General features: G+C 42.0%; 1 protein-coding gene across 3 annotated transcripts in view; it reads right to left on the reverse strand.

Annotated features, from left to right (window-relative positions):
- Positions 1 to 26,871, reverse strand: part of TRPC5 (transient receptor potential cation channel subfamily C member 5) — a 94,443-nt gene that overhangs the window by 52,176 nt on the left and 15,396 nt on the right. For all 3 annotated transcript variants that reach the window (XM_031594458.2, XM_090150105.1, XM_090150106.1), the window contains one exon: positions 13,554 to 13,952. In XM_031594458.2, the coding sequence (XP_031450318.1) occupies positions 13,554 to 13,931 (378 nt within the window). In that variant the 5' untranslated portion in view covers positions 13,932 to 13,952. The remainder of the gene's footprint in view (positions 1 to 13,553; positions 13,953 to 26,871) is intronic.

A 26,871-nucleotide genomic window follows, 5' to 3' on the forward strand; every position in this document is an offset into this window, starting at 1 on the left:
TATTTTAAGATCTCTGGTAACAAACTGCTGAAAGCAGCTCTCTTTGTAAGGTCTGTGACATTCTTTCTTTTCCTTTGCTTAGCTGGTTTAGGTAGTTTTTTAAATGTCAAGAGAAAGGTGCATGTTCCTCTTTTCTTTTTCTCTCTGAAGTGTTTTTAAGCCGTGCTGCTTGCATAACTGCCTTTATCTTTCTTCTCCTCTTTCTCAGTCAGTTGCTGGCTGCTGCATTCAGAGCCTCTGCCTCAAAGGAAGAACACTTTCCCCTTCTCTATCACCCCTATTACTGTCAAGTTTAATCTTGTTTTCCTGTATGGAAATTACTGTACCCAGAGCTGTAAAAAGAATTTTCAGCTTTGTACAGATGAGGCATTCTTGTTGCTCAGCAAAGGGAAAAAGCCTTGTAGACAAGGTGATAATGTTACAGGTGGGGACAGGGCTACAGGGCTGAGTGTGTCTGCTACTGTCCTGCTCCTGAGGCTCCCCACACCTGGATCCAGGGCTCTCAAAAGAGTTGTCTCAAGGCATGGGATCAAACCGGGGGTATCTGCCAACTGATCTCCCATCCCTTACTCTGGCTGCTATCACAAGCCCTACCCTCACGGTGAAGCTCTGCTTTGGTAGGAATCAGGCAGCCACTCTGTAAAAGATGTATTCGCCTGGGCAGCTTGCAGCACTTTAATTAAAAGGACCAGAAGGGCAATGGCAGTGCAGAGAAACGGGCTCTCTGGAGTCTGGAAACAGATCGGCCTAATGCCTCACATTACAGGAACTGAAGCTCACTGCTGATTATAGCGGAACAGCAAAACAAACCAGCAGAACACAGAGCAGAACTGTGCAAGGGATGGCTGCTGTGGCCTCTTCCCTGTGTCTAGGTGATCCAAGGACCATGCACTGGCTAAAAATGACAGGGCTCGCAGTGATCATTTTTGTTGTTGTCTTGCACAGCTCTTTGATAACTTGCATCTTTATGAACAAGCTGTCTTGTTTTAGAGATGGGGCTATGCAAGGAAAGCCTTTGCTCCCTTAGGCTGCATTCTGCCTACTGTCACCAGAGGGGCAGCAGATATTAAAACAAGACGTTGTAATTGCTGATGTTCCTCCTGCACTACTGACAGGTTGAGTTCATGTTTAGATCAGCTTTTTCTGTGTCTTGGGTTAACTTAGAGTGATGGAAGCAGAAGAGGAATAAATTATTTCACCCTCAGAGGTCTCTGCTAAGCTTTCCCAAGGTTATTTTCATTAAGTGACCTGAATAACAAATTCTTTTCCATTAACCTCACCAGCTGACACAAGCTGTTAAGCTGAGTCCTTCAGAACCTTATTGTCAGTGCTTGCATAGAAGCATGTGCCATCCCTGTAGTTTATCTTGGTAATGTTCGCTCAAGAAATTGATGCCACTACTAACAACTAGCAATCAAATGCTTGGTACCTTCTTTCTTGGATTAATCCTCATAAAGTAGGCTGCTCAGCACTATACCACTGCTTCTCTGAACGATACCGCAGTGAGTGAAAAATCTCATTTATTTAAAATGGAGGGGGGAGTGAAACAAGCTTAGTTCTGTAGAGGAGAAGAAGCTGGAGGATTAGCTCACATAAAAGCACTGTTCAGTATGGCAGAGCTCTCCTCTGAGCAGGAAAACAAAAGTTTTCTGCTAAATAGCACACTGCTGGAAAGATGCTCTGATTAGGAAAAGCAGGAATCGCTGCTCAAGCTAGTAACTAGTATGGTGTAAAAGGGGAAGAAATATCAAGAAGAAAAAACACAACAACAGCACAAAACAACAAACCAATCTGGTACTGAAGAACTGATGGCTGTGATTGGCCTTCTAACAGCTTTACTTTGGACTAGATCTAGAGGAGTACGAGTGCCCCCAGAACACAACGTCTGGGTCAGAGTGGTGAAAAGCAACCCAGCTGAGGGTTTTATGCTGCTCAGCAACGTGAAGCAAAGCAACCTGAATGGAGGAGACAAGGAGATACCTCAGATGGAGGCAAAGTAAATATCATGTTTAAACACTGAAGAATTTCCAAGCAAGCTACAGTGCTTATACGATCATCCACTTCAGCAAATTAATAAAGACAAGTAGGAAGAAACTTGCCATCAGGTTAAAAATGTTCAGCTTTGATGAAGGAGCCTGGCTCTGTCTACCATTTGAGAATGGCTTTCTGTTTGTCTTCAGCCTCTTTGTACTGACAGTCCTCCTAATTACAGCCTGGTAACCCTACTACCTAGTCTCCTTCGTATACAGGACTCCACAGTGCTCACCTGGACTGCAGTGCTTACAACTGCTGTTTCCCCAGGTAAAACCCTGAGTGCTCCAGGCCTGAACTGAACAGAGTATGAAGACAGCAAAGCCTAAGCACAAACCCCTTCACTCCCAGCTCTGTTCATCTGTCAGCAGGCTTCTTGGGTCAGAGGCTGCTTAAATATGCACCTTGTTTTGAGATGCACTGAAAATTTCATTAGGAGTGCTACTACTTTTACTTGTTACAGATGGAGTTGACACATTCCCAGGCTATCTCAATTCTGTAAACTAGCACCATACCTGGGCCGCTGTAACAAACTGTGAGTATAACCACAACAAAATGTAAATATACTGATCAACATTATTTTCAGCTAGGATAACCTTTTGATTGGGCTCTTTATTATACAATATTTTCTAAGTGCCAAAACAGTGCTCTAAACAAAATGGAGTCGTACAACTTCATGGAAGATTTAAATGCAGTGCAAACAGAAATGGGAGCTTGGGTCGTTTTTTGAGCAAAGATTTCCTATTTGCAGTTTATTTTCCTGTATGCAGCCCTATGGGGGACGTGCATACTCCATCCACGAGCACTGCAGCATTGTATGACAATTGCTGTCAGTCTAGAAAGATTTTGTACTACGTCAATTCAGCATGAGGCTCAGTGGTCAGAAGGAGCTTTAGCAGTGACTATTTTGTTCAGAATCGCAGTCATGTGGCACTTTGAGACACAGCTCTATAAATAGAGAATGAGTGACAGTGTTGCTAGACTGCAGATCAGCCATGTTACCAGCAAAAGGGTTGTGGAAAAATGTCTATTGTGATGGTGCGACCATTCTCATCTTGCTCCTTGCCTAAGCCCAGAAACAAGCTGTTTCATTGACAGAATACCACAGGCAATCGTGGGGCTCAGGGGAAAATGCTGCACACTTCTCAAAACCTAGGCATTCATTTCAGGTGGTACAGTAGTGTTGATTTCAATAACTGAGTATCTTCATCAGGCATGCCTTGGGAGACATCTTTTATTACTGAGAGTGATGGCAGTTTCTATATTTAAAAGGGTGTTGTCTTTTTTAACTAAAGAGCAATTCACTGAATATCATTTCATTTCATTAATGAAATATAACGAGCAGCACAAACTGATAATGAAGTAATGTACTTTAAGGGGTTTTGTATTGGTTATGAGCAAGTTCTTATCTCTGGCATAAAGACTGCTTCATTGCAGACGTATTTTTGGGCAAGCTCTGCTGCTATTGATGTATTTTGGGAGTTGCAAAAAAGCTGTCCCAGGATATCCAGTTGAAGAAGTGTCCTTCTGATCTGAAATGTGCTCAGTAACTTGTATGTACATTAAATCAAATAGTCTTGGGACCTTGTAGCAAGCCAAACACTGAGATAAGGTTACTAGATGAGGTATGTTAACATTAAAATATATATCACTGAATTTAAAATTACTAGATATAACACATTGTTACTGAAATAATGCAAAAAATTAGGCTTGTGATTCTTATACAACCAAACTGTGTTCACTGCAAAATACATTAATCAGAAGTTTTAATTCAGCTTCTTATTTGTGTGCTAAAAAAGCTGAGACAGACCCATGAGATTGGTTATCAGAGCTAAGCCAAAGCCCAGTGCATGTGACTGTGGCAGAGCTGCATCTAAGCCTGCGTTCAGCCGTGCGTTCAGAGAATGCAGCGCAGCCAGAGATTGTCAAAAGATGTCACCACTTATGGCTCATGCTACATAATTTTCTCTTCTTCTGTGGATTAAAAAAGGAACCCAGAGAGAAGCCTTTAGAATGAAAGGATTTTGCAAAAATGCATTTAAATGGCCTGAGGCAACTCATTCCTGACAGAGCCCTTTCTTCTCTAAAGCACTGCCCCTTTCTCATGCAAGTGGGGGAAATAAAATGAGGAGGTTGATGATTAAAACTAAGAGTGCAGCCAATGTAGTTTATTCTCCAGATCACAGGGATGCTTTAACAACAGTCAGACAGTTTGTGCTCGAATCTCTTGTATTTAAATTAAGATCTTGAGATCCACTTGGCCCCAAATTCCTGTCTTTCTCAAATGAAGTGCCGAATCCAGTAGATCTTGGTCTTGCTCAGCGGTGGAAGACCAGATGGTGTTGTGCCATGAGCAACTGCACCCTCTTCTGGCTGTGACTTTTTTCAGCAGTTTAAGAGTGGCTGAGAACTCGACTTCATTATCCATTTTGTCACATTATCTCTCATATGACCAACTATCAAATACATCTTGGTTTTCTCATGTGCTTCCATTGGTTGGGGCTTGCTGAATAACAGTACTTACCCAATTAAAACAAACAAGGTACAAAAATTATGGAATATTACAAATCTGGACCTTAACTAAGCTGCTATAGAAAACTGAAATGTTTGCTATGATCTATCCCTGCCTCGCCAAAATGCAGAAGTTCCTGGCCACTTGCTAATTTGTTTCCTGAGACCCTGTGATACCAAGTTGGCTGTAAGTCTAGTATTGCTGCCAGAAGAAAATTGAATTCTCTCCTTACGTTCAGATAGGCAGACTGGATCATATGCCTGAAGCAGTTTTTTTTCCCATTTGAAACCATAAACCTGTTTACTCATTTTTCACTACTTTTCATTGCCATTTGAACAGTTGCTCTGTGGCAGGAGCTGCTGTTTTGTTGTTGTTGTTTTAAATGAAAAAAGACCTTGACAATTTTTAATTTTTCTTTTATGCATGGAAGTTAGTTTTGTTACAGAGCTTGCTTAATCCAGTCCTGTTAATTTCTCAACTACATTAAGGACCTTGGAATGTCACTGTCTCTTACATACTTTTAAAAAAATTTTATGTATAAATTCTCGCCTGACCTCAAACGTGCTTAAATACAGTCCAGAGTTAGCTTGAAATTTGCAGGCTCTGCTTTCAAAGTCCTCTCTGTTTTATTATGGCCATCTTTCAAACATTTTCTAGATATTTTTCCTGAGAGGGAAGAGCTGTCCAACTTTTTAATTAATTTTATCTGATCTCTGTATTCTTCTTTTCTGACTTAGTGGTAACAAGGACAAGATGTGCTAGAATAGTCCAATAATCACGCCAGCAGTAGCCTTTCATGTCATCATCTTTGTACATAAAATGTCACCATTTCATGTAATTTATTACCTTGTGTGGATTAGAGATGTTTCAGGGAGTTTAGGTGAGGTAACATGTTGCTAACAGGGCTTGGAAACGGAGAGCATTTTTGCTTGGAAGGGGGGTGGAGGGTTATGTTGCTACTGAATCATATAACTTTAAAAAAATAATTAAAAAAAAATCAGATTTCATCATAAGACATCATCACAAAGCGCAATGAGTGCATGTGGTGGCAGCCCGTGCTACGTGATGCTGCACAAAAGACATCTCAATGCTCACAAAGCAGGTGGCAGTTTCCCTCCGTTTTGACTTTCAGGTCGTGCTTTTTGGCATCTGTTTTTTGCTCACCAAGAAGACTGTGGATTCTGAAAAGCTCCCAGCATTTGTGCTAGCAAAGAAGTGACAACCTGGAGAGGCGGTGTGGTCCCACGCAAGAATGAAGTCTGTGTGGTTGCAATCCTCCTGTACCACTACTTCAGCAGTGACAGCCTTTGTTACCCCTGCTGCAAAGTAGATGAAAACACCAAGCAGATGATATCCCCTCCTGCTGTAGAGGCCAGCTCTAGCTTGTACATCTGCCTTAAGAGTCTCTAAGTGGAGCACACAGGTCCTCACCTCCACAAGTGAAGTACCAACAATGCCTGTGACCATGAGCCTCCTGCAGGCCTATAGTGGTTCTCGTGTGCTTTTTCAAGGCAATGGTGGAGCACAGGCTTCAGATGTGCTGGGTTCCCTCAACGTAACAACACAGGATTGATCAGACAGAATACTCTTGCTCACAGTTGATGCCTTTTTGATTTTCCCCACTCTCATTGCCACCAAAAGGCTCTGCTCAGAACAGCCTGATCATCACTGCTATATCCCAGATCATCACAGGGATGAACAAGCCATAAAGACGCTGTTCTGACTTATATTCAACAGCCTAATTAGAGTTAGGGGGCTCCTACTAAACAATCCTGCAGCTCTTGATAAATCCTAGGTATCTGCTACAGGGGAACCTGTAATTTCAATTCTATTTCCCCATACAAACTAGCTTCCCCTTGACAATGTGTTACCACTCTAGCAGCAGGCAGGCTCCCCAGCCCATTCAGGTCAATGAAGTCCAGATAGTCATTTCAAATGCCCTTTCTGGGTGCCAGAAGTCATGCAGACCACAGGCAAAAATGTGTTATGTGATGTTGAAGTACTGATCCAAGGGAGCACCTAATGCTGTACCCAGGAGCAAAGGGCAGTGAGTAAACAAGATGCGTTCATGGATGCTAGGTGGGTAAACAATTTTTTTTTTCTCCTCAAATTTAACACCTTAATCAGCACATCTATAGAGAGACCAAAGGCTTATGTAGCAATCCAAAAGGACTATTTTTCCCCACAAATAGCTCGCTCCAGGCAGTCCACCCATGCACTGATACCACTACTAACTGAAAATACACACATTAGTGCACAGAACATTCTCTCCTTGCAGGATTTCAGACCATCAGTAGCCAGTTCATCACACTGCATTTCTGCTTTTATGAGCTGTGCTGTTAGCAGCTGAAGGAGGCAAGTACTGAGATCACACCCATAAATGAATAAAGAAAACTCCCCGGGAAGCACCACATATAACAGCACTTCCCTGACTCTCCCAGCTGTCTATACACTAGATGACAAGTGCAACATGGTTGTGTGTGCTGTGATGCAGTTCTTGGACTGACCCCACCAGCCCCCCTAGGAGCTAATAACAGACCTGCTGTTGGCCCTGGCAAAGGAGCCAGACTTATTTGCTGCTGGCACCACAGCCTGCAAGCCTCTGTTCTGATGCTGCTCATTAGTTCTGTGATAAGGCACTGAGTTATACTGTTTTTGCCTTGCACCTTCTTATAGATTTGAGATTATTTTGGGAGGAAGGCACTGGGGAGGGAGGAAAGAGATTCCCAGTTAGATATAATCATTAACTGAAGCGATCTTTGATTTCTCTGTTTAGTTTAATTAGATGGAATTCATTTTGGAGGCAGCCGCCGATGTCAAAGGCATGTTAACTATAGCTGTGAATTATTACTGCATCAATAAAAATAATGAAAAGCCTGGATGCTGGCAGAGCCATTACGCTTTGGAGCAGTAACAGCTAGTTTTCCATTTTCAGACAATCTTTCTTCCTTATAGTGCATTTCAAATATTTTCATACTGAGAACCCAAGGCTGGTTTTTTTCTATTGCTTCAGTTTTTCATTACCTCCTCCGGCTGCAAGCACATTCACCCAGGTTCAGCCTTCCCCTTTCTCTCTGGACCTCCCATTAACATAGAAACAGCTGGTCTGAGTCATACCAAAGGGCACAGTATCTGTACTGAGTCATATCACCTTGCCTCTTACCTTCTTTGTTACTGAGTTTTTGCTGTTGTGCACTGTCAGATCAGGTCAAGCCTATGCACTTTCCTGATACAAACTCCTGGGTTTCAGGAATCCAGCACTTCATCCTCCCTAAATTAGCTGTTCTGCTTTGTAAAATCATGGAAGAACATAAAAGCTGCTTGTATGTACTGACCAACCTGCAGAAGGGCACTCTGACCTTGTTTTGATTCCTTTGCTGTACCCCATGCCTCTGTAACACCCTGTATTTGCTGGCACATGCCTTATCCATGATGTCCCAGAAAAGGAGTGTACATTCAGAATATGTTAGCACTACCAAACAAGACATCTTCTGTCTAGTCTGTATGCAGAATCCTCTACCTGCATCCATCTTCAACTCATGGGTAAAGAGTGAGTTCCACAAGGCTTAGCAATTTTAGACAGGAAGTCTACAAGTGTTTACTTCGCCTTTAATCATAATAAGTATCAAGGAAACAGACCTTTTAACTGCAAGAGATGGGGTAACATTTCTTATGGCCACAAATCCTAGGTCCTCTGGTCCTACCACAGGCACCCCTGTGCACTTTGCCTGCAGGCAACACAGATCCACAGTAACCACTCAGGCATGCCATAAGGAATATCAGAACCTTCTAAAACCCTTCTCTGATTCTCTGTAGAATCTAACTCCTACATAACTAACAACTGATCTTTCTTTGAAGTAAAAACTCCTGTCAGCGACTGCACAGGTCTGACAGTGCTAGCAGGGAGCTTAGACATCCCATATCAGCAACTTTGCAGAAGTCATGGGATGTTGGTAGGAAGGGCTCAACTTTGCACTGGACTGTGCATAGAGGAAGAAGAACCCTATGTGAGTAAGAAAACTCAGTTAAACCACACTATATCAGAAAGTTACTGGATCTGGACAAGAATAAAATGGTTTAATGCACCATTTAATTTCTGGTTCACAAGAGGACAGTTTCTTGGCTGCTGATCCATTATATTTAAACTGATTGCAACAGATTTTCACTCATTAGTTCATCTGAAAGGGGATTTTTGAGGTAAAATTTTAAGTTTGAAAATACTATCCAGTGTAGCAACCTTATATCAGCAAGTATCTGAGGATTAGCAACTAAGACTTCAAAACTTGCCTCTTATTCTCCAGTTTCCCCTATACAATCATATCCAGGGCTTATTTCTTGTTAAGATTCCTCTTTTGAAAGACATAGAGATAGGTAGCTGTTGAAATTCCATCGACTCAGAAGGCCTTTGGACCATCGTTACAAATTGAATCATGGTCATAAATACTGAGGTCCCTTTTCTTTTTATTCTCATTATTGAGGAATTGCATTTGTAGTCCCATCTGTGAACCAGATTAATTCGAAACCATCTGCCACGAGCAAATTGCTAATTCTGGCAGATACCAGAGAGATGCTAGTATCTTCCTTATGTAAACATTTGATGTCAGCTCTGATTGTTGTGAAGAAAACAGCTACCAATAAAGGTGCTTATGGCTACACCATGCACATGGAGTCATTCAGACAGCTGATTACTGCTTCTTAAAGAACAGAAGCGGCTCAACAGTCAGCACAGACTGTGCCCACTGCACTGCAAATACCCACTGTAACAAGGCAAGAAACAATGTGAGATCTGTGCAAGCTGAGCGAGCTGCCCTGTAAGCCGTGATGCATGTTTAACAGGGAGCCAGGGCCATGTTGCAGAATTCACACAAGCAGCTACTGAAAACTCCTGAACGTTCCTAAGACTTCATCTGAAGTAAAAAGGAAATTTTGTACTGATTTCAGCAGGATTCAAAGATTGCAGAAATAAAACTATTATTAATGATAAATTGAATATGATTCAAATACATGGGAAAATATGAATTTTCAGCCTTATAGTTCCTCTTCCTTCTTAGAGCTGTTTAGGTGCAGACTGCAGCCTGGCTGAAAACACAATCCAATGTACTGATATGTAAATGGCCAAAAAAATTTCTAATGTGACTTCCAGCACAAAAACAACACACCAAACTCTGAAGATCAAACAGATGGAGAGGCAGAAGACTTTACTGGGAAGGAGAATTTTTTTCATGAGCCTTCATGTACATATATATTCCCTCACTCCTACAGCACTATTCATTTCAAAAATGAAAGAAGTCACTTCATATTCCCTATTAACTCTAAATCCAGTGGCATACATGAGCATGCCTCTGTGGTCTTCCTGTGACAGCAAGGATAGATACCATGACAGCTCTTATCTCCCAGAGGTGACAGCATCTTTCCCAACATCAGTAACTTCATTAGCTACAGAGCTGACTATAACTGGTGAAGACTTCTCCCCAGCTTCTTCAGGAGACTCCAAAAACACCACACAAAAACATACACTAAGTTGTCAGGACCAGGCAGAACAGATTTGAGGAGAAAAGTTCTAAAAGAAAACATATCTACCTGAACACATCACTGTTCAGCACGCTCGTTTATCTGGTGCTTTGCAGAGGTGTTTAGAGAAGGGCTGATTTGTGCTCCTGCCTCTCACACACTCTACATGTAAACAAAGTCACTTCTTCCCCTCCCGAGACACCCCTTACGCAAACGGCTGCAGTGCAGGAGATTTGTGTTGTTATAGTTACTGGCTACGACTTACCCCTGCCATTGTCACAGTATTTTCAGTAAATGGTGCTTAAACAGCAGCATAGCAAGGTTTGCAAAATAATGACTGCTTGCAGTCCTTCAAAAACAGGATGTGAATATCTCTGTTGCATGGTCTTCTCAGCTATTTCTATCTGTCCCTTACATCATGAACAAGACCCAGAGTCTCTTACACAAGGAACACAACAAAAGTCACTTCAGATATAAGAAGATTTTCTGACTTCTGCTCCCTGGGAAGGTCATCACACAAGGGAAAGCAGAGCTCTTCCCCTCAGGCAGATGGAGAGCCAGGACACATCACCTTTTGCAGGCTCTGTAGCAGGTGAGCCAAGCTTTGAGGTTAAGTCTGAATAGGAACACAGTGTTTTTTACCCCTTGTCCTGTGTTTGGGTGCATCTTTTGTTATCTAGCTATCTAGATCTTTTGCTATTTGTAGCCCCAGAAGAGGCTGGCGTAACGCAACCTGTGACATTTTCAGTTGGGGTTGCAATACAAGGATAAGGTTGTGGGAATGAGCAAAATAAATGCCTGTAAAATGGATTATGCTGCTCAGCTGCCTTGGAGATGCAAAGAATAATTAACTGAGCTGATGTGAACAAGCACAAAAAAGAGCAGTTCCTCATGCCTGACAGTTCAAAAAACAAGATTTTGGTATAGAGGCAAAAAACAACCTCTCAGAGGTAGAAAATAAGAAAATGGGAGCTAGAAGGTTTTGGCAGACCCCAGACTCTGTTAGATGAAGGGAGGTGCATTTCACATTTAGGAGCACAGTCAGATGATGCTTCCTTTTCACTTCTGCCTTGCAAAGACAAAGAGCCAGCCCCAACTGGACACAGGCTGCTAAGCCCGAGCCAAGGAGCTGCCTTCACAGATTTGTTCAGGAAAACTGAACCTTATGTAGGTTTCATGAACAGATTAACTTACACCTTATATACAAATGCTATAATACTATTTTACAAATTCCTCATCCAAGCAGAAACTATTCCAAGAGATAAGAATTTGGTAACTACTCAACCAAAAAAAGCAGGTTTCTGTATGTTTTTTTAAAGATATTAGTAATTGATTGGGATAACGTTGTGCTAATCTGACTTAACAGGTGCTTTCTGTGAAAGTAATTAGGTATGGGATTCCCAAAGGACTTTCTGAGAAAGGGTCCAACAAAGATAATTACTGAATGTGTGCTGATACTAGTCTCAAATTAGCCTCAGGAAGTCACATTCTAGAAGTTCTCATATATTAGTTTTGTGATTTGACAAGCTCACCAGTGCATCCCGCCTTTGCTTAACTAAGTACTTCTTTACAATTGTTGTAATATTGACCGTACATGAAATAAATTTTAACTACCATCATTGCATGGACAATCAGTGAAACTGGAGAAGTGAAAGGCCAGTCTTGCAGCCTTCTGCTGGCAATACTTCCTGCAGTCCACAGAAGACCTGAACCATAAGCTGGAGAAGTAAATTCTGATTTCTACACAGGATCATACATCAAGCCAGCACCAGCTGAAAATTCTACCAATGAAATCTGGTCTTGCAACAAACCTTGTAAATAAAGCTGAAACTGGCACTGCATCTCTCCTCCCACACATATTCCCCTTCAAGTTGTAAACTTTGCAGCAGATATAAAACTACCTAGAGAATGAAAGCTGCACACTGATAAAAATAGAAAAGAAAAAGACATAGGCCTACTATGAAATGCATCATTGACAGAAAGATGCTGGAGATGAGATGCAATAAAGCCATCTTATTTCATAGGCCTCTGTTCCCATCAAGTTATGCCACCAAGGCTTTGAATTTGACTGGACAGAAGTTTTGGTGTTCAAGAAATCTTACAGAAAGCCACAAGAATCCCATCTCTTGCTTTTCATGATATTTTAAGAGAAACTTGTCATTAGTGTGCAACAATTAACCACAGTTCATGCTACCTCGGAAAACATTTAGTAACATGATCTATCCTTCTGTTTTACTTTCTGCTACATTGGGGTATTGGATGATCAAACTTTCTAGAAGATCAAAAGATCAATTAAAAAAAAAAGGTTCATTCTTCATCTGTGGCTCATGTCTTGCTACTTACACTTTGACACTTTAAAGCCTAAGACTAATGTTCCAATGTTTAGGTATAGTAGAAAAGCTTCTCCATCTCTTTAGGGCTTACATCACATTGCTATAGCACACTGAAAGTTGTTGTTTCTAAATACTACGCTGAGTACTCTTCAGTGTTGTCAGGGTTAACCTGCAGTGTTTGTTTCCTTTTTTGCTTTGGCTATGTAAAACTGCTATTTAAAAACTACGTACCAAGGCCCACCCATTGAAGAAATTTTTACAGCTAAGTGATAGTAATTTTTTTCTTCCTTCACACACAAAGGGCTGCATCCAAGTAGATTTCAAAACCGGACTTGAGAAATCAGGACCATCAGTTCTGAAAGTTCCTTTCTAAGCACTGAGCTTGTAAAAAGTGACAGTGGTCAGTAATGCATATAAACTATCACAGTTATTGGCAGTGTTAAGCACAGATGAAAAAAGCTAGGGACAATGCGGTACATGACACTTAAAATGGTAAGATTTGTACTTTGTGTTTTTTCACAAAGATTCCTATATGCCTTAGTGGTGGCTCTGTACCTAACAATCTTTCCTACAAGACATAGCTGTTCATTGTTCAGATATATAGTACCTCAGCTCATGCTGTAATGTTATGTACTGCCTCTGCATTACTGAACTAGACTCCCCAGAGATGGAGACCAAGATACATGTCTGTACTACAGCTAAGTACTGAAAGCTAGCAGACTGCTTCCTTACTTACTATTATTTATAAGCTTATATGTTTTCAGGATTTACTTACAAAAAGCAATTCCACTTATTAATACCAGCGCGAGAGCATGGCAGTACTTCATATTTATAGATTGTAATATAACTTCAGACAGCCCCAAATTCCTTTACAAAGTATGTGTCTATAAATCAGCCTAGAAATCAGCATGTCCACAAACACTGTAAGACTAAGAAGAACTCTGAGTGAAATTGAAAATGTCGAGTTCAGTCAGGCTGAGCACGTTTGCTCAGACAAGAAAGTTATCAAAGTACCACATCCGCTCTGGGCATTTAAAGCAATGAATGCGCATTAAGGAGTTCGTTTTATGACTCTTGAACAGCACCTTCTCTGTGGAGAATCTCTTTCCTAACACCAGATTTTATTAAGGTAACAGCTTAAATCTGAACTGAAACACTTGACCAACCTGTTTTTCACCACTTGGCTTCCTGTAATTCAGCAGCAGCTCCACAGCTCCCACCACCTCTTTCCGTATTGCATACAGCAGAGCATCTCCCACATACACGCAGTGGCTCAGAAGTAACTCCATGATCTCCAGATTTTCATTCTCTATGGCTATTAAAAGAGCACTGCGACCAAGAGGATCCATACAGTTAATGTTGATGTTGTAGTAGATCTCCGCCTCTTGTAAGGCATGTTTCACACTGGCATAGTCCCCCTTCTCCACAGCACTGAGGTAGGCCTTCTCTTCCACTGAGAGCTCTGCCTCTGCTCGCACAATCTGTAGTGGGATCCGATCTCTGTATGGTGAGTAGTTTACCTTTTTGTAGTATAGCTGGGCCATTGTTCATAGTGACCAGGCAACCTGCGGGGGAAATAAAAGTACACATAAGTGATAAAACAGACAAGCAACCCTTGTCTTTTCATTATGGGGGACAAATTTACAAAGGTCTCTTGCAGTAAAAGCTTTTGATCACTTTTTAAGGTGTTTCATTTTCAACAAAATGACTGCAATGGCTCCCTGACCAACCCCACGTTAAAGGGCTACCTGAAAAAATTAAGGTTCCATTACAGCTCAAAAGAGAATGACAGACACCCAGTAGTTTAAATAAGGTATGGACATTATTTCATTGGTTTCTTTTCATTCTGAAAAGGAGCAATCTTGTTTATGGATTATCTGGCACCTTAATTAGGTAGGTTTCTCAGCTTTGTTTTTTTTCCATCACTTACTGTTCTTTTCTTCTCTCCTGGTTTTCATTGAGCCAGGTTCGTTCTCAAAATCGAAACCCCAGTGATAGGAGCTGCTGACTTACATCCCTTATTTACAGCAACCAAGATTTCTTTTGATTATTTTCGCTTCTTCTCTGTTTCAATCTCTTAAAATAGTTTTCATTTTTCCATAATGTTTACTTTTTGACTAGGTCACCGAGCTATTTTTAAACCATGCATGTTTTTTAACATAATTTCTCACTCTGCATTTATAAATACAATCTAGATAGGTTGATGGAGAAAGCCCCCACCTTGTATTCCAGGAGCAGTGATGTTGTTTGTAGTCTAGAAGAATGAAAAGTAGTAAATCCTGCCCTGGAATGAGTGCAGCAAGCTGAAGGAATGATTGCTCCATGGCTCAAAAAGCCTAGAAGTCACAGGGAACATGGGAAGGCATTCACTCTTTCACTCACACACACGTAAAAAAAGAGGAACTACGGTAATCTACCTCTGTTTGGCATCAACAAACCACACCAAATCAGGACCAGGGGTTTAGGCAGCTTAACTAATTCAACTAATTGGATAACCCTTTCCATTTCCTTTCCCCTGTTTCTGTAGAAAATTAGCCTGATTTTTATTTCATTTTATTTCTCTATCCAGGGGAAAGAGGTAATGAGAAGCACGATCTCGTGGTTCAGGAGTTGAGCAAGGAACGAAATGCTGAGGGTTCTACTTTCACCATCCCCCTGCTTGCCAGAAGGCAACCATGTTCAGCACAGCCTATTTGCATTTTGCCTTCAGCTCCAGAGTTATGGGCCCGGTGCAGAGGCAGTAGGTGGATCTGAGCTCCAGCCCAGCTGACACTGCAGAACAGTGGGCGGCTGTAGCACACAGCAAAGTTACATCTGCGAATTTCCTGGTGAGCCACAGATTTGTAACAAGTTTGGCATACCAAAAAAATGTGCTCTCCTAGTGTCCTGGTTCCTCACAAGCATGAGGAAAGTTTTTGTTTGTTACGTTTCAGGAATTACAGTTCCATGCACATATGCTTCAATTTGATGGCACACTTAAGATCTGCATACAAACCACTGAAAATGTACTGGCTTATTTTCCTGATTTCTAAACTAGTAGCTTATGAGAGTCTATGTTTAATGTATCAACTGTGGGATTTGTGCTCTGAAAGAATGTGATTTAATCAGGCAAATCAGCATGCTAGGATAACTGTCAGTGCAAAAAGCCATCTCCCAGTTTGGTCAAGTAAGAATTGAAACTGTCTTTGGGAAAGCAAGGATGAGCCCCATGGGGAAGGAAAGTTTTGTGCCCTTATGAAGATGCAGCTCACAAAAGCAGGGACCGGGTGGGACTGGTGTCAGGGCACAGTAGCCCTGTGTGGACTCCAAAAAACCCAAGATATTCTGACAAGCACAGCTGCTGAAGTGGAGCCTGGTATTTTTCACTGCTCTTGAGCTTAATTGAATGTTTTGTAGATGGTGAGTAACATTTGCAGTGAGTTATAACAAATGTCACCTTATGAAACATCACGCCAGCATTGGTTGCCTTCCTTTCCAAGTGTCTTGTAGAAACAACAACAAAAAAAAAAAGCTTCAGATATCTTAACTGATATCTTAACTCCTCAGTGAGATTCCATTTCCCACTACAACCTCAGTCCAAGAAAAGTACTCCTTCAGTACTTTTCAACACATAAGAAGCTGCAATAAAGCTAGATGATAAAGACTCACAAGATGATTTGCCCTGAATTCTTCTCATGCAATCATGTACAGCCTCACGCAGATTGTCTACGATGCTTGGAAATGATGGCATGCAAGTGTCAGAACTAATATACTTCTGCCTGGGTTACATGGACAACTTTAGCTAAACAATGAGCTGTTGAACAACCACTCAGGTGAGATCCAGCACAACTACAGACAGATTTTCCAAACCTGATGCTTTTCTCTCCTGAAACCAGAGAACCAAGCATCAACCAAGCACGTGCACACACTCCAACATGGTACAAATGACCCCAGTGACGTCAAGGATCACTGTCTCTCTCATAGTCTCCTCCCAGTACCACTGATCTCCTGGAAGCAGCACCACTTGGTGAAAGAAACAATCAACACAAGTATATCCTGGACCACTTGTTTTTTCCGGATTGGTACCACTGCCTGCTTAACAAATGAGAAGTGACAAAAAACTTTGATGAAGTCCAGATAAGAAAAGGGGCAGGCAATTCTCAGATACCTACAGAGGAAAAACATTTCAGTATTTGAAAGTAGCAAAAATTATAAGTCGCATTAAAATTTTGGAATCCGTGCAGAAAGCCTGAAAACACACATTTTTCCGTACGACATTTCTTTCCAGAGAGGCATTTTCTACTACCTGAGTTAATATTTGGGGCAAGGAAAGTTTTTTGTTTATTTACACTTGATTGCAGGTGCATTAGAGAAAATCCAGTGGCTGGCTATCTGCAGCACAAACAAGTGCAGAAAATGGAGAAAACCACATAGCAAAGATAAGAGGAAGATGATTTATCACTCATTTTAAACTATTATCTCCCTGCAGTTGAGTCTCTCTTCCCTGTAAATTATCAGTCCAAGTCTCCAAGCCACTTCAGCCTGCCACATGCAACTTGTGTGCTGTGTGGCAAAGAAATGAGAACATGAGCCCTTGAAAAGCAGCCATACCTGGCAGAAACAGCTTGTCTTGCACGCAGAAGGAAGGTTTCCAACTGCATTCATCTAATGACACTAAATAACTTTTCTATCCCAGCAAAAATTTCTCAGTATCGTCCAAGACTCAGGTCAGACACAGCCATGCCCTGCATCAAAAGGGACAATTTTCTCTCTCTGGAGAGAGAAATGGCATTAGAGCTGCAACTGCTGGGTTTGAGAGTCCTCCTGCCACCTGCATTTGGGCCAGACTCTCAAGATGGACACAAAGATCACAAGGGAACTGTTTTACTTCATCAGAGGGCAGCAGAAAGAATGAAAAATACCTTTTTTTTTCCCCTGCTGTTTCTTGTAGGAGAGAACAACATGAAAACTGCACCAAGTTCAGATCCACATGCAGCAGCATGAGAAAGGGCAGCCTGAGCCACGTGCGGAGAGGGCAGAGAGGAAAAAGGGCCAGGGAGCAGCACTGAATGGCTGCCATCCGCTAGAGAGATGCAGTTAATGAGGACAGATAGGCAAAGGTCTCTCAGCAGCACTGCCTTTCCCCACTGAAATTTTCATGAGTTTTCACTACAGACTTTTTTTTAGGAACTGCCCTCCTTGTACCCTACTTGACAAGCAATGCACACCCACACGCCTCCGCATCTCATGGGAATGAGAATAACCTTCACAAAACAGAAGGAATAAAACTGAAATGGTGGGAACCAATGCCAGCTTACAACCAGGCAACCACCAGGCCCCTTGACATCCTTCCTGGCTTTTATTTGCTTTTATTTTCATTTGACTTTTCTTGATGCTGACGAAGCAGTCGAAAAGCATCTGATTGCTGAGCTCTCCGTGCATGGAAGCAGCAGCGATGTGCAGAGGTTCTGAATTCAGCTGTAGGAGCTCACTGCTCCCAGCTGATGAGAGCAAATCAAATAGCAGATTGTGAATGCAGATCAATAGACAAGAGCTACCTTTCCACTTGATGTGACTCCGTGTGAGCAGCCAACTCACATCACACATTAGAGCAGACAACAAAACACCCCATCTGCCAAGGTGCAAATAGAGTGGCCGGTTGTTCCCTTCCACTGGAGATTCACTCTGATACATGTTGGCAAACCTGTGTGTGTGGCTTTAAATGTCACCACAGCTTCTTGCTCAGATCTGCAAACGTTTATGTGCCAGAAAGCCTGTTTGCTCAAGCCCAATAGAAGAGCTGATCTCCATGTGACCTCACATTCTCTCTCTCTCTCTCTCTCTCTCTCCATCCTTCTCTCCAAGGCTGCTACTTCTTTTTAGCATTTCTGGGAAAGTATTCTCCTCATTTGGTATTTCCAAGCAGGACCTTCAGCTGTGGCAATCACAGACCAGTACAGAATGTTGCTGCTCAAATGTCCAGTCTCCTCCATCACACCCTGTGGCTGTGCGTGCAGCAATATCGATCTTTTTGGAAAAGGTTATAAACCTGAGTTATGAAATAGTCCATAAGGGCCACTTAGGCAAATAATATTACATTCAGTTAATGGACCAATTGAATTTGTGATTGGATCCTTCTTTTAAGTGCTCTAGATCTTATTTACTAACAATGCTTGACTGGTCTCATGCCTGCTATAATCCGAGGAAATAAAACTTACTTGATAACATCGTGCAATTGCTTTTCTTCTGCAAAGATACTCTTTTGTCCCAGAAAATTGCTTTTTCTATGAAGTTTGGTGGAAACTAGATTGCTACTCTAAGTTTCACTGCCTCTCACAACATCTCCATCTCACCAGTCCTCTCATCAGAAGCAAGAAGTTTTTCCTGTACTGCTAAATGCAAGAAGAGCCACCGCTCCATGACCTCGTAAGTTTCTGAATATTATAAAATTGCAACGACCTTCTGGTATATACACCAGTGTAAGTTTCCTTCAGCAAAAGCTTTATGATCTCAGAAAGTTTATATTCAGCTCCTAAGTTATAAAAGATATATCATTCCCCTGGAATAAGTGCTTCCCAAAGCTTGCAGAGTTGCAGTCCAACATGAAAATGAGAAATTGACAGCTAATAAAACTGAAGATGAGTGATCTAGTTTCACTGCCCAAGCTGGGCACTAATAGAGAAAGTGATAAAAATGCAAGGCTGCAGTTGTTCATGGTTCACATTGGTGGATACGTCCTTAGAAGATGAGGAGAAAAACTCTCCTTAGAACATTTTTTGCTCATCATCACTTAAGGCACAGTTAAGAATAAATACAGTCACTGGAGTACTGCATGTAACCTTGTAATCTGAGAATTTTTTTTATTTTTTTTTATTTTTTTATTTTTTGCAAAAAAGAACACAACCTTAAACTTCAGATTATAGATTTACAGAAGCCAAAAAAGAATTCTCTGCCAGTAACTCAAAATGTCATTATTTGACTCAAGTCCCAACTGCAATTCTGCTCTTCCTGGGTAGGATGACAACTATCAAAGATATATATGTTTGGTTTGGAAAGGCCAATTCTTTGGTATAATTCTCTTCTGCTGCATAGTCAATCAGTGAGTCATGACCAACTGCATATGGGTATGCATAGATATGTATAGATATATGTATTTAAAAAATCATTACAAAAGATATCATGGATATTGTACACTGTCAGGCTCATGAAAGCACCTGTTCTTCTCTAAGTAACCAATGAAACTTAGGTATGTAACTGAATTCTCAGTCTTTCTGGCAGTGGTGTGCTAAATTGTGTCAGTCCAGGACACCTATAAGGCTACCTAATGCTGGAGGATGGAAGTCTTGGCACAGCTGAATTATCTATGAGACAAAAAGCTCTCCCTACTGGACAAAGCCTTCTTGAGAGCCAATTATGACTGTAGATGAGACTTGCCCAGGACAGAAGGAGCACTGCTACATCTACCACTTTTCCACTTAGTCTGACCTTGCCTTCTCAAGCTAAGGAGTACAGTTAACTACGTATTTCAAGGAAAAATAACAATCCAATGTGATCCACCACATATGCTTAAATCCTAAAGCCCTAAAATACAGCGTGTAATGTGAGTCATGTTGTCTTGGTAAAGAGCTGAAAGGCTCTCATGTTCTGGTGATGACTAAAGACTTCAGGAACCTATAGAGAACACAGTGCCACTGCCTTCAGTACCAGGCTGAGTTCTGCAGGCCTAAAACATTCCATGTGTTTTGTAGGGGCTTTTGTAGATGCAAGGCTCAACCTCGGAGTATCTCTACAGGACCAAAGCCAGTTAGCTGGCAGCCAGGGCTGGAGAGGAAAGAATACCACAACTTCACTCATCTACAGATGTAAGAATGGAAAGTGTGTAGAACAAACAGAAAAGGTTTTCCTATCTGCTCCTGCCAGAAACAAAACTGACAGGTATGTCAGCATGATGAGCCTTTTTCCACACCTGAGCTGACCTGACCATAGAGAAGAACTTGCATGATAAGCTCACGCATTTAGAAAGGTCAGACTCCTGATTCTCCTAGCCTTTCTCTTCAGGCCGACTCTGAATTCTGCTTTGCTCTTGCTAGGTTCCTCTGCTGAATCTGCAGCTTAAGTAGCTTCATGGGGCGGGGACAAGAGTAGCCCATCACTTCACAGGATGAGGACACTGCCATAAAGCTTCTCTCTGAGGAGCTGCAGCTGGCTCCCAGTGGCCCACTGCTAGCAACCCAAAAACATCACTCTTCTCTCTGTTCCCCATCTCCACCTGCTGAGCTTGATGTGCCCCTTCAGCAGAACTGTATTCCAGGAAGGCACTGTCCAGATGTAATGTTTATACCTCTGTGACTTATGTAAGCTTGTATTTCCTCAATGGGAAACTTATTTAACATGCATTTCTGTGTATTTTAACTGCATTTTAAAACACACAGAGTAACAACAATTCAGTACACGCACATTTGCTACATTTTGTGGGCAGGCTGCTTAATTCATCCAGATGAATAATGCCCTTGGTTTTAACAGTACTTGGGAAAAACACTTCTCTGCCTTTCCATGGAAGAAAACGACTTGCATTTGCCTGGCTCAGCTCAGCATATTTCTGTTTCCTATTCCTCCATTTGCACATGGCTCCCAAGGCCTCTTGCCTGAGGCAGGATATACTGGTGTCATATACAGGTGAAAAATCACCACAGAACAGTACTGGGAACGCCTTAATTTGTGTTATAGTCTCCGTTAGCTACCATCTCAGCACCTGTATAAATGCTTCTTTCAGTCTAGTTGCATACAAGTTGTTGCAGCATTTCATGTAAATCTGGACAAGCCCTGGATATGTGGGCTTAAACCAAAACCCATCACAGCCTGGGAGCAAGCCTGTACCAGGCTATCAGCCTTACACTCTGCAAGGTAATTCAACAGCAATTTCCTTTACTTGGGAAATGACGGTGAAAGTCAAGGCTTGCCTGAATTTATCAAAACAAATTCTACGTACCCATGTTGTAAGTGTTTGCATTTCAGGAAAATTGCTAACAGGTCTGACTTCAGAGTACCCTCAGTCATCTCTGAACAATAAAAAGGACAACCACTCCTTAACTGGGTGATGAGTGTGCAGCCTTAGCAGCTCAGTGGGGCTGCTAAGGGCCATGGGTTTGGGACAAGGAGCAGCCCACCTACCTCCAGCTTGACCACTGCAGGATCTGGGTAGCCTAGACTTAGTTACACCTAAAGCAACATGGAACTTCCATCACAGCGTAATGGAAAGGATGAAAGAAAAAATCTCTAAGGTAAAGATCAACTGCAAAGCTCCACTCTGGGAGGCAGAGGAAGGGGAGCACTGACCTATTCCTGGAGCATTTCAGTATTACCTAAATAAAAATTAGTCTGGACTACTAAATGACCTCCTGGGAATGGAATGGCTCCAGTGCATGCTTTTAGCTACTATTACAATGAAGCATTTACAGCTTGCAATTTCCCCCTTCTTTCCTCACAGCCACCACACAGGTGTGAATATATAAAACGTATTGTGAGGAGATTTCTTTCTTTTTTTTAAAACAAAAAAGCAGCCCTGGAATACATTCACAGTGTGCATCTTTGCAAGTGCAAACAAAATGGAAAGCTTATTTTGCCTGTCTGACGTCACTGCTCTACCCCCTACTTTTTTGAGATGGGCTATCTATTCAATTTCCACCTTCTGAAAACAGAAAAGAGATGTCAAGCTATCTGAGAAATACTGTCAAGCAATCCATCCCATTGTCTTATCTGCTAATGCAACACTAATGTGGTGTGACATCATTATCATCTCTGTGCTCTACATCCACTGTTTCTGTGCCTGCTGCTTGCAATCTTGGGCTGCTGTAGCTAGAGAAGAGATTTTGTTCCTGTTCTCACTTCTGCTCAACAAACGTTGTAATCATTTCTTCAATCAACAAGATAATCTCTGAACATCATCTCAGGGAGAGCTGATGGCAGTATGGGCTGTTAGACCTGTCTCAGTCTAGCTGAAAGTGCAAGTAAACCACGCACTCACTGAAGGAAAATACAAGATTATGGCACACTTGTCAGGACGAGGAAAGGGCAGTAGCAGCAAGCTATAAACTACTAACAGTGACGGCTGGTTAGGCTCTGTTTCTCATCTCAGCAATAGGCAGATTTATTAGTGGTTACCAGCTATCAGTTCTGAAGAAGCCCTACTGGAACTGCGCTCATTGGTACAGCAGGCATCACCTGCAGCCCCTCTGCTGACCATCTCCTGCCTGACTGCCCTGGAATGACCTGCTACAAGATGGTGGAGACTGAGCCTTATGGATTCCAATGGCGCTGCAACAACACTGACCATCTCTGTCATCTTCTTTGCACAAGATGGGCCTGGTGTGAGCAACCTTCACTGCCACTTCTGTTGAGACAATCCCTTGGCAATACACCTCAGCTGTGTGCTATAGTGATGTATTTCATGAGGAGATAGAAATACCATTCGGGGGAAAAAAAATCTTTGTAGAAAGAAGGCGGAGGGGAGCTTCCCCTGACAATGATAACAAACAACAGTCTGCAGACAAAACAAACATGCAAAGCCAAATTCCATTCATTAAGATTACTCAGGAACTGCAAACTGGACAGTTTCTGAAGATCCAGAGAAAGACCAGAGGACATAAAACATGCCCATTTACAACTGAGAAGTATTCTCAAGAGAATTAAGCACATGAACCTACAAGACACAAATAAATGCTGCACAGAGCAAACCAGCATGGAAGAGGAGTAATGCTGTTACACTACTTGTAAGCAAAGAAATGCATAGATACAGAGCTGCTTATATTAATGCCCTAATAAGGCTCCTTAAGAATATCTCCAGCATAAAACCTGTCTGTTCAATCACCAGATCGCACTTACAAAGTCAGAGATTTGGGTCAGAGATGAGAAGGAGTAACCATGTTATTTCTTAATCTTTGCATACTTAAACTGTGCCCATCGGCTAACTATAACAACATCTAGTTCTTATATGGCTTTTCAGCCACAGATCTGAGAGCACTTTTTATAGGACAAAGTATTCATCCTCTCCTGAGAGGATAGATGAGAAATCTGCAGCAAACAGAAGTAAAGGGATTTGCATCACCCTTTCACGAAAACAAGTGACAACTGGCCAGAATCGCACAGAAATACACATACAGATACACACACACATATAGCTTTGCATGTGTAACAGACCCTTCAATTTCTACTCAGACACAGCACAGTGTCAGAGCAATCTGGAGCCTGAATGCCTCTGGGAAAGCTGAGTCACTGATCCCCTTTAGAGGAATATGAAATGCTCTTCCCCTGCCCTCTGCCCACACCTGCTCCTTACCTTACAGGCCAAGGATATGGTAACAGCAGTACTGCTGTCCCTCTTCTTTGGGCATGAGCCTGAGGTCCAGACAACTCCCAGCCCATGATCTTACTGTTGGAAGGCTTCTAGCCCTCTCTTCCAATCTTTCTCCAACCATTCCAAAACCTGACAGCAGTGATTTTCCACTCCTATGGTCCGTCCTCCTGAGGGGCTGTAGTTTTGTCCCCACAAAAGGTAGTACAAGTGATGATAAAAAAACGGAAACATCTCACCTTGCTAGAGCAACACCTTATTTTAAATATTCCACAGGGCAATTGTGTCACATGCTGCAAAATCTACAGGATGCTGTCTTGGATATCAGCCCCGATCTCCCTAAGGGAAACTTCTCCTATGGGCCTAGGATGCTTTTTTCTTCCCAAGTTCTTGTCTGCAGTGTGACTTAATGCTGCTGCTGCTGCTTCTTCTGTATTTTCTTTCTTTGTTATACTATTTGAAGATTTTCTCCCATTTTCTTTTGGATTTCATTTTGCAGCTTGCTTCCCTCTTCAGTTATGCGTACATTCAAGATATCTCAGCTATCAAAAGATGTCTAAAGTAAGGCTCATCAGTTCTTCAGAAGAGATTTATTTTGTTCACTCCCAGGTTTAGGCTCAGCTACAGTATAACTGCAGGGGGTCCATGTTTAAACTGAGCTGTATTCCACTGGCTGCAGGAGTGGAGCTATGCAAAGAAAATGCACAAATCCATAAATAAGGCTTGGCACAATTTCACTGCTCTACTTAATGCCGACATTTGCAAGTCCTGTTTTCCCAAACCTCTAGCTTCCAAATCCCTGCACCTGCTAATTTCTTAATTCTGTTTTCAGTCAGTTTAGGCTTGTGCATTCTTAATTATGTTAATGAAGGATAAAATATTTAAAGTATTAATGTTTCGCAAACTTTAAAAAGAAAACAGTTAATAAATACCTTACCCCTGGGTCTGCTTACAGTGTTGGATTTACAGAGTGGCCCAGGGTGTTACTTTTTCTCTCCTAGACTCTCAAGTGGGTATCCAGTTCTTCCTCTTGCATCTCTTCTAATACAGCTTCACTTTTCCCTTTTCTATCTGATCTGTGCTGAGAGGAAGATCTTGCAGGTTAATGAGAATCACCCCTGAACTGGTAATTACCACAGCTGTCTCTACTAGTTTTCTTCTCCTCTCTTGATATCGATCTTCTCTCTCCTCCAAGGCATTGTGAAAGATCTTTGCTTCTACTCTCTTCCAGCTGGTGCTCCCAACTTGTGTCTGGAACATGCTGCAAATGCTCAGGATGCCACAGTCCTCTGTCCCCTTCCTGTCCTTCAGGCACCTCTCACATCTCTCTGCCAGGCAGGAGAGTTACACTTCTGGCAAAGAAATGCAGCATGAAACACTGCACGGTCCTTACAAAGCGGTAGCTGTGGTCTCTCCTCCCCACATACCTACAAGTTCAACACATTGCTCTTCTTCTGCTTTCCAGAACCAGTTTGTTTTCCTGGCTTCCACATAAAAACGTAGGTCAGAGCCATGGCAGACGCACATCAAAATTGTGGTTTATTGCACAAGAAAAGAGTGAACACTGAACCAGCAAAGAAGAAAGGCAACTAATTGCTTAATTTACACAAACAACATCCATATGCAAAATATCTTTGTTCTTGGCTTCATGGTTTACCTTCCTTTATGTGCATTCCTGCTGCAACTTTTGCTATTCTTCTTATGTGCCTGTCTTTCCTGGATGCCTACACAGAGCAGCTAAATCATAGATCTACATCACGCAGGGTATCGTTCTCACCATCTCCCTGAGAAGATAGCATTGTTTCTTACAGTACAGATGGCTTACAGATACTGATCTCTGCCAATGGAGCAGCAATGCACTCTCTGTAAAGTGACTGAAAGGAAGTGTTTTGGCATTAAGACTGAGGATAAACCAAAACACAGAGTCAGGGCCGAGCAAGCCTCAAGAAGGCCATTTAAGCAGTATCACTCCCACCAGCATATCAAGGAGTTATTCCAACGCAAGAAAGCAGCTTTCCTCAGGGCTGCATGCTCTTTATAACTCTTCTCAGTCTGCATGATTAGACACCACTAGATTACAGTCATACCATGCTTGTCACTTCCTTGGGAATCTAGCCACATTTTCTAGGGTTTATTTTCAGCCTTGAGCTTCGGGAGTTCAATAATTACAAGAAAATGTCTTCGTTTTAAAAATTTAAAAAAAAAAAAGTTGTGGGGGGTGCATAGAAAAAAGGGGAGTTCTAGCCTCGACAGTGTGAAGAGTGTGAGTCACCGAGTGAACTTTACTGATGCAGAAACCAGACAGAAAGTGTCCCAAATTCTAGGTTTAAAAACCTTATTAACGTTAAGCCAAAGTTTGCAAATCTGAGGTGTGGAGTATAGAGAGGAGATCTGTGGTTTTGGAGCCCATGGCCTTGGCAGTACTGTTGCTGCCTGCCTACAGCACCCCAAACCTTCTCTGCAGGACACAGCACCACCTTCTCTGTGAGTCCCCTTCTGGCTGGCGGCAAACAGCGTTGTCTGTACAGCAAGGGATTCCTTTATGCTCTGCTGTGGTCCCAGGCAGGTCAGAGCAGAACTGGCATTTTGTACTCTGATTCATGCTTACACACTTAAGGATTGCCCACTCTGCTATTTATTAAACTACAAGGGTGTTATCAGTCCGTCAACACAGTTCAGAAGCAATTACTGAGTGTTCTTCATGAAAACAGCTTTGTAAATCCATTGAATCCTGCCAACTAGATATCATACAACCTTGTTCACATGTAGCCTGAGAGGATCCCTTTGACTCAATCAGACAAAACAACCACCAATTTAACACCACTTTTGACAGAGAAGAAATGCATTTCCACACATGCCCACTTATAGCCAATGCCTGCTGAGGCTTCTCTACTGCAAGACACTTCTATTACTGCCACACAGAGCTTAAAATCAGCTGAAAAAAGTGTGTTACACATGAGACAGCTTTATTTAAGCACAGCCATAACTGCAGCTATAGACAGAAATGCAGACAGCATCTACATTACCAGACAGGCAATGTTTTCAAATTTCCTTCATTTTTCTTCATGGTCCTGGGTTTAAAAGCCCTTATCCCACAAAAACAGGTATTTGCTTACTAGCAATTCTCATTAAGGATCCCTCCAAGATGCAAAGTA

This window comes from Phasianus colchicus, chromosome 14 (genome assembly GCF_987193195.1).
Source record: "Phasianus colchicus chromosome 14, bPhaCol1.hap1.1, whole genome shotgun sequence".
In the NCBI taxonomy this organism is placed as follows: Eukaryota; Metazoa; Chordata; class Aves; order Galliformes; family Phasianidae; genus Phasianus; species Phasianus colchicus.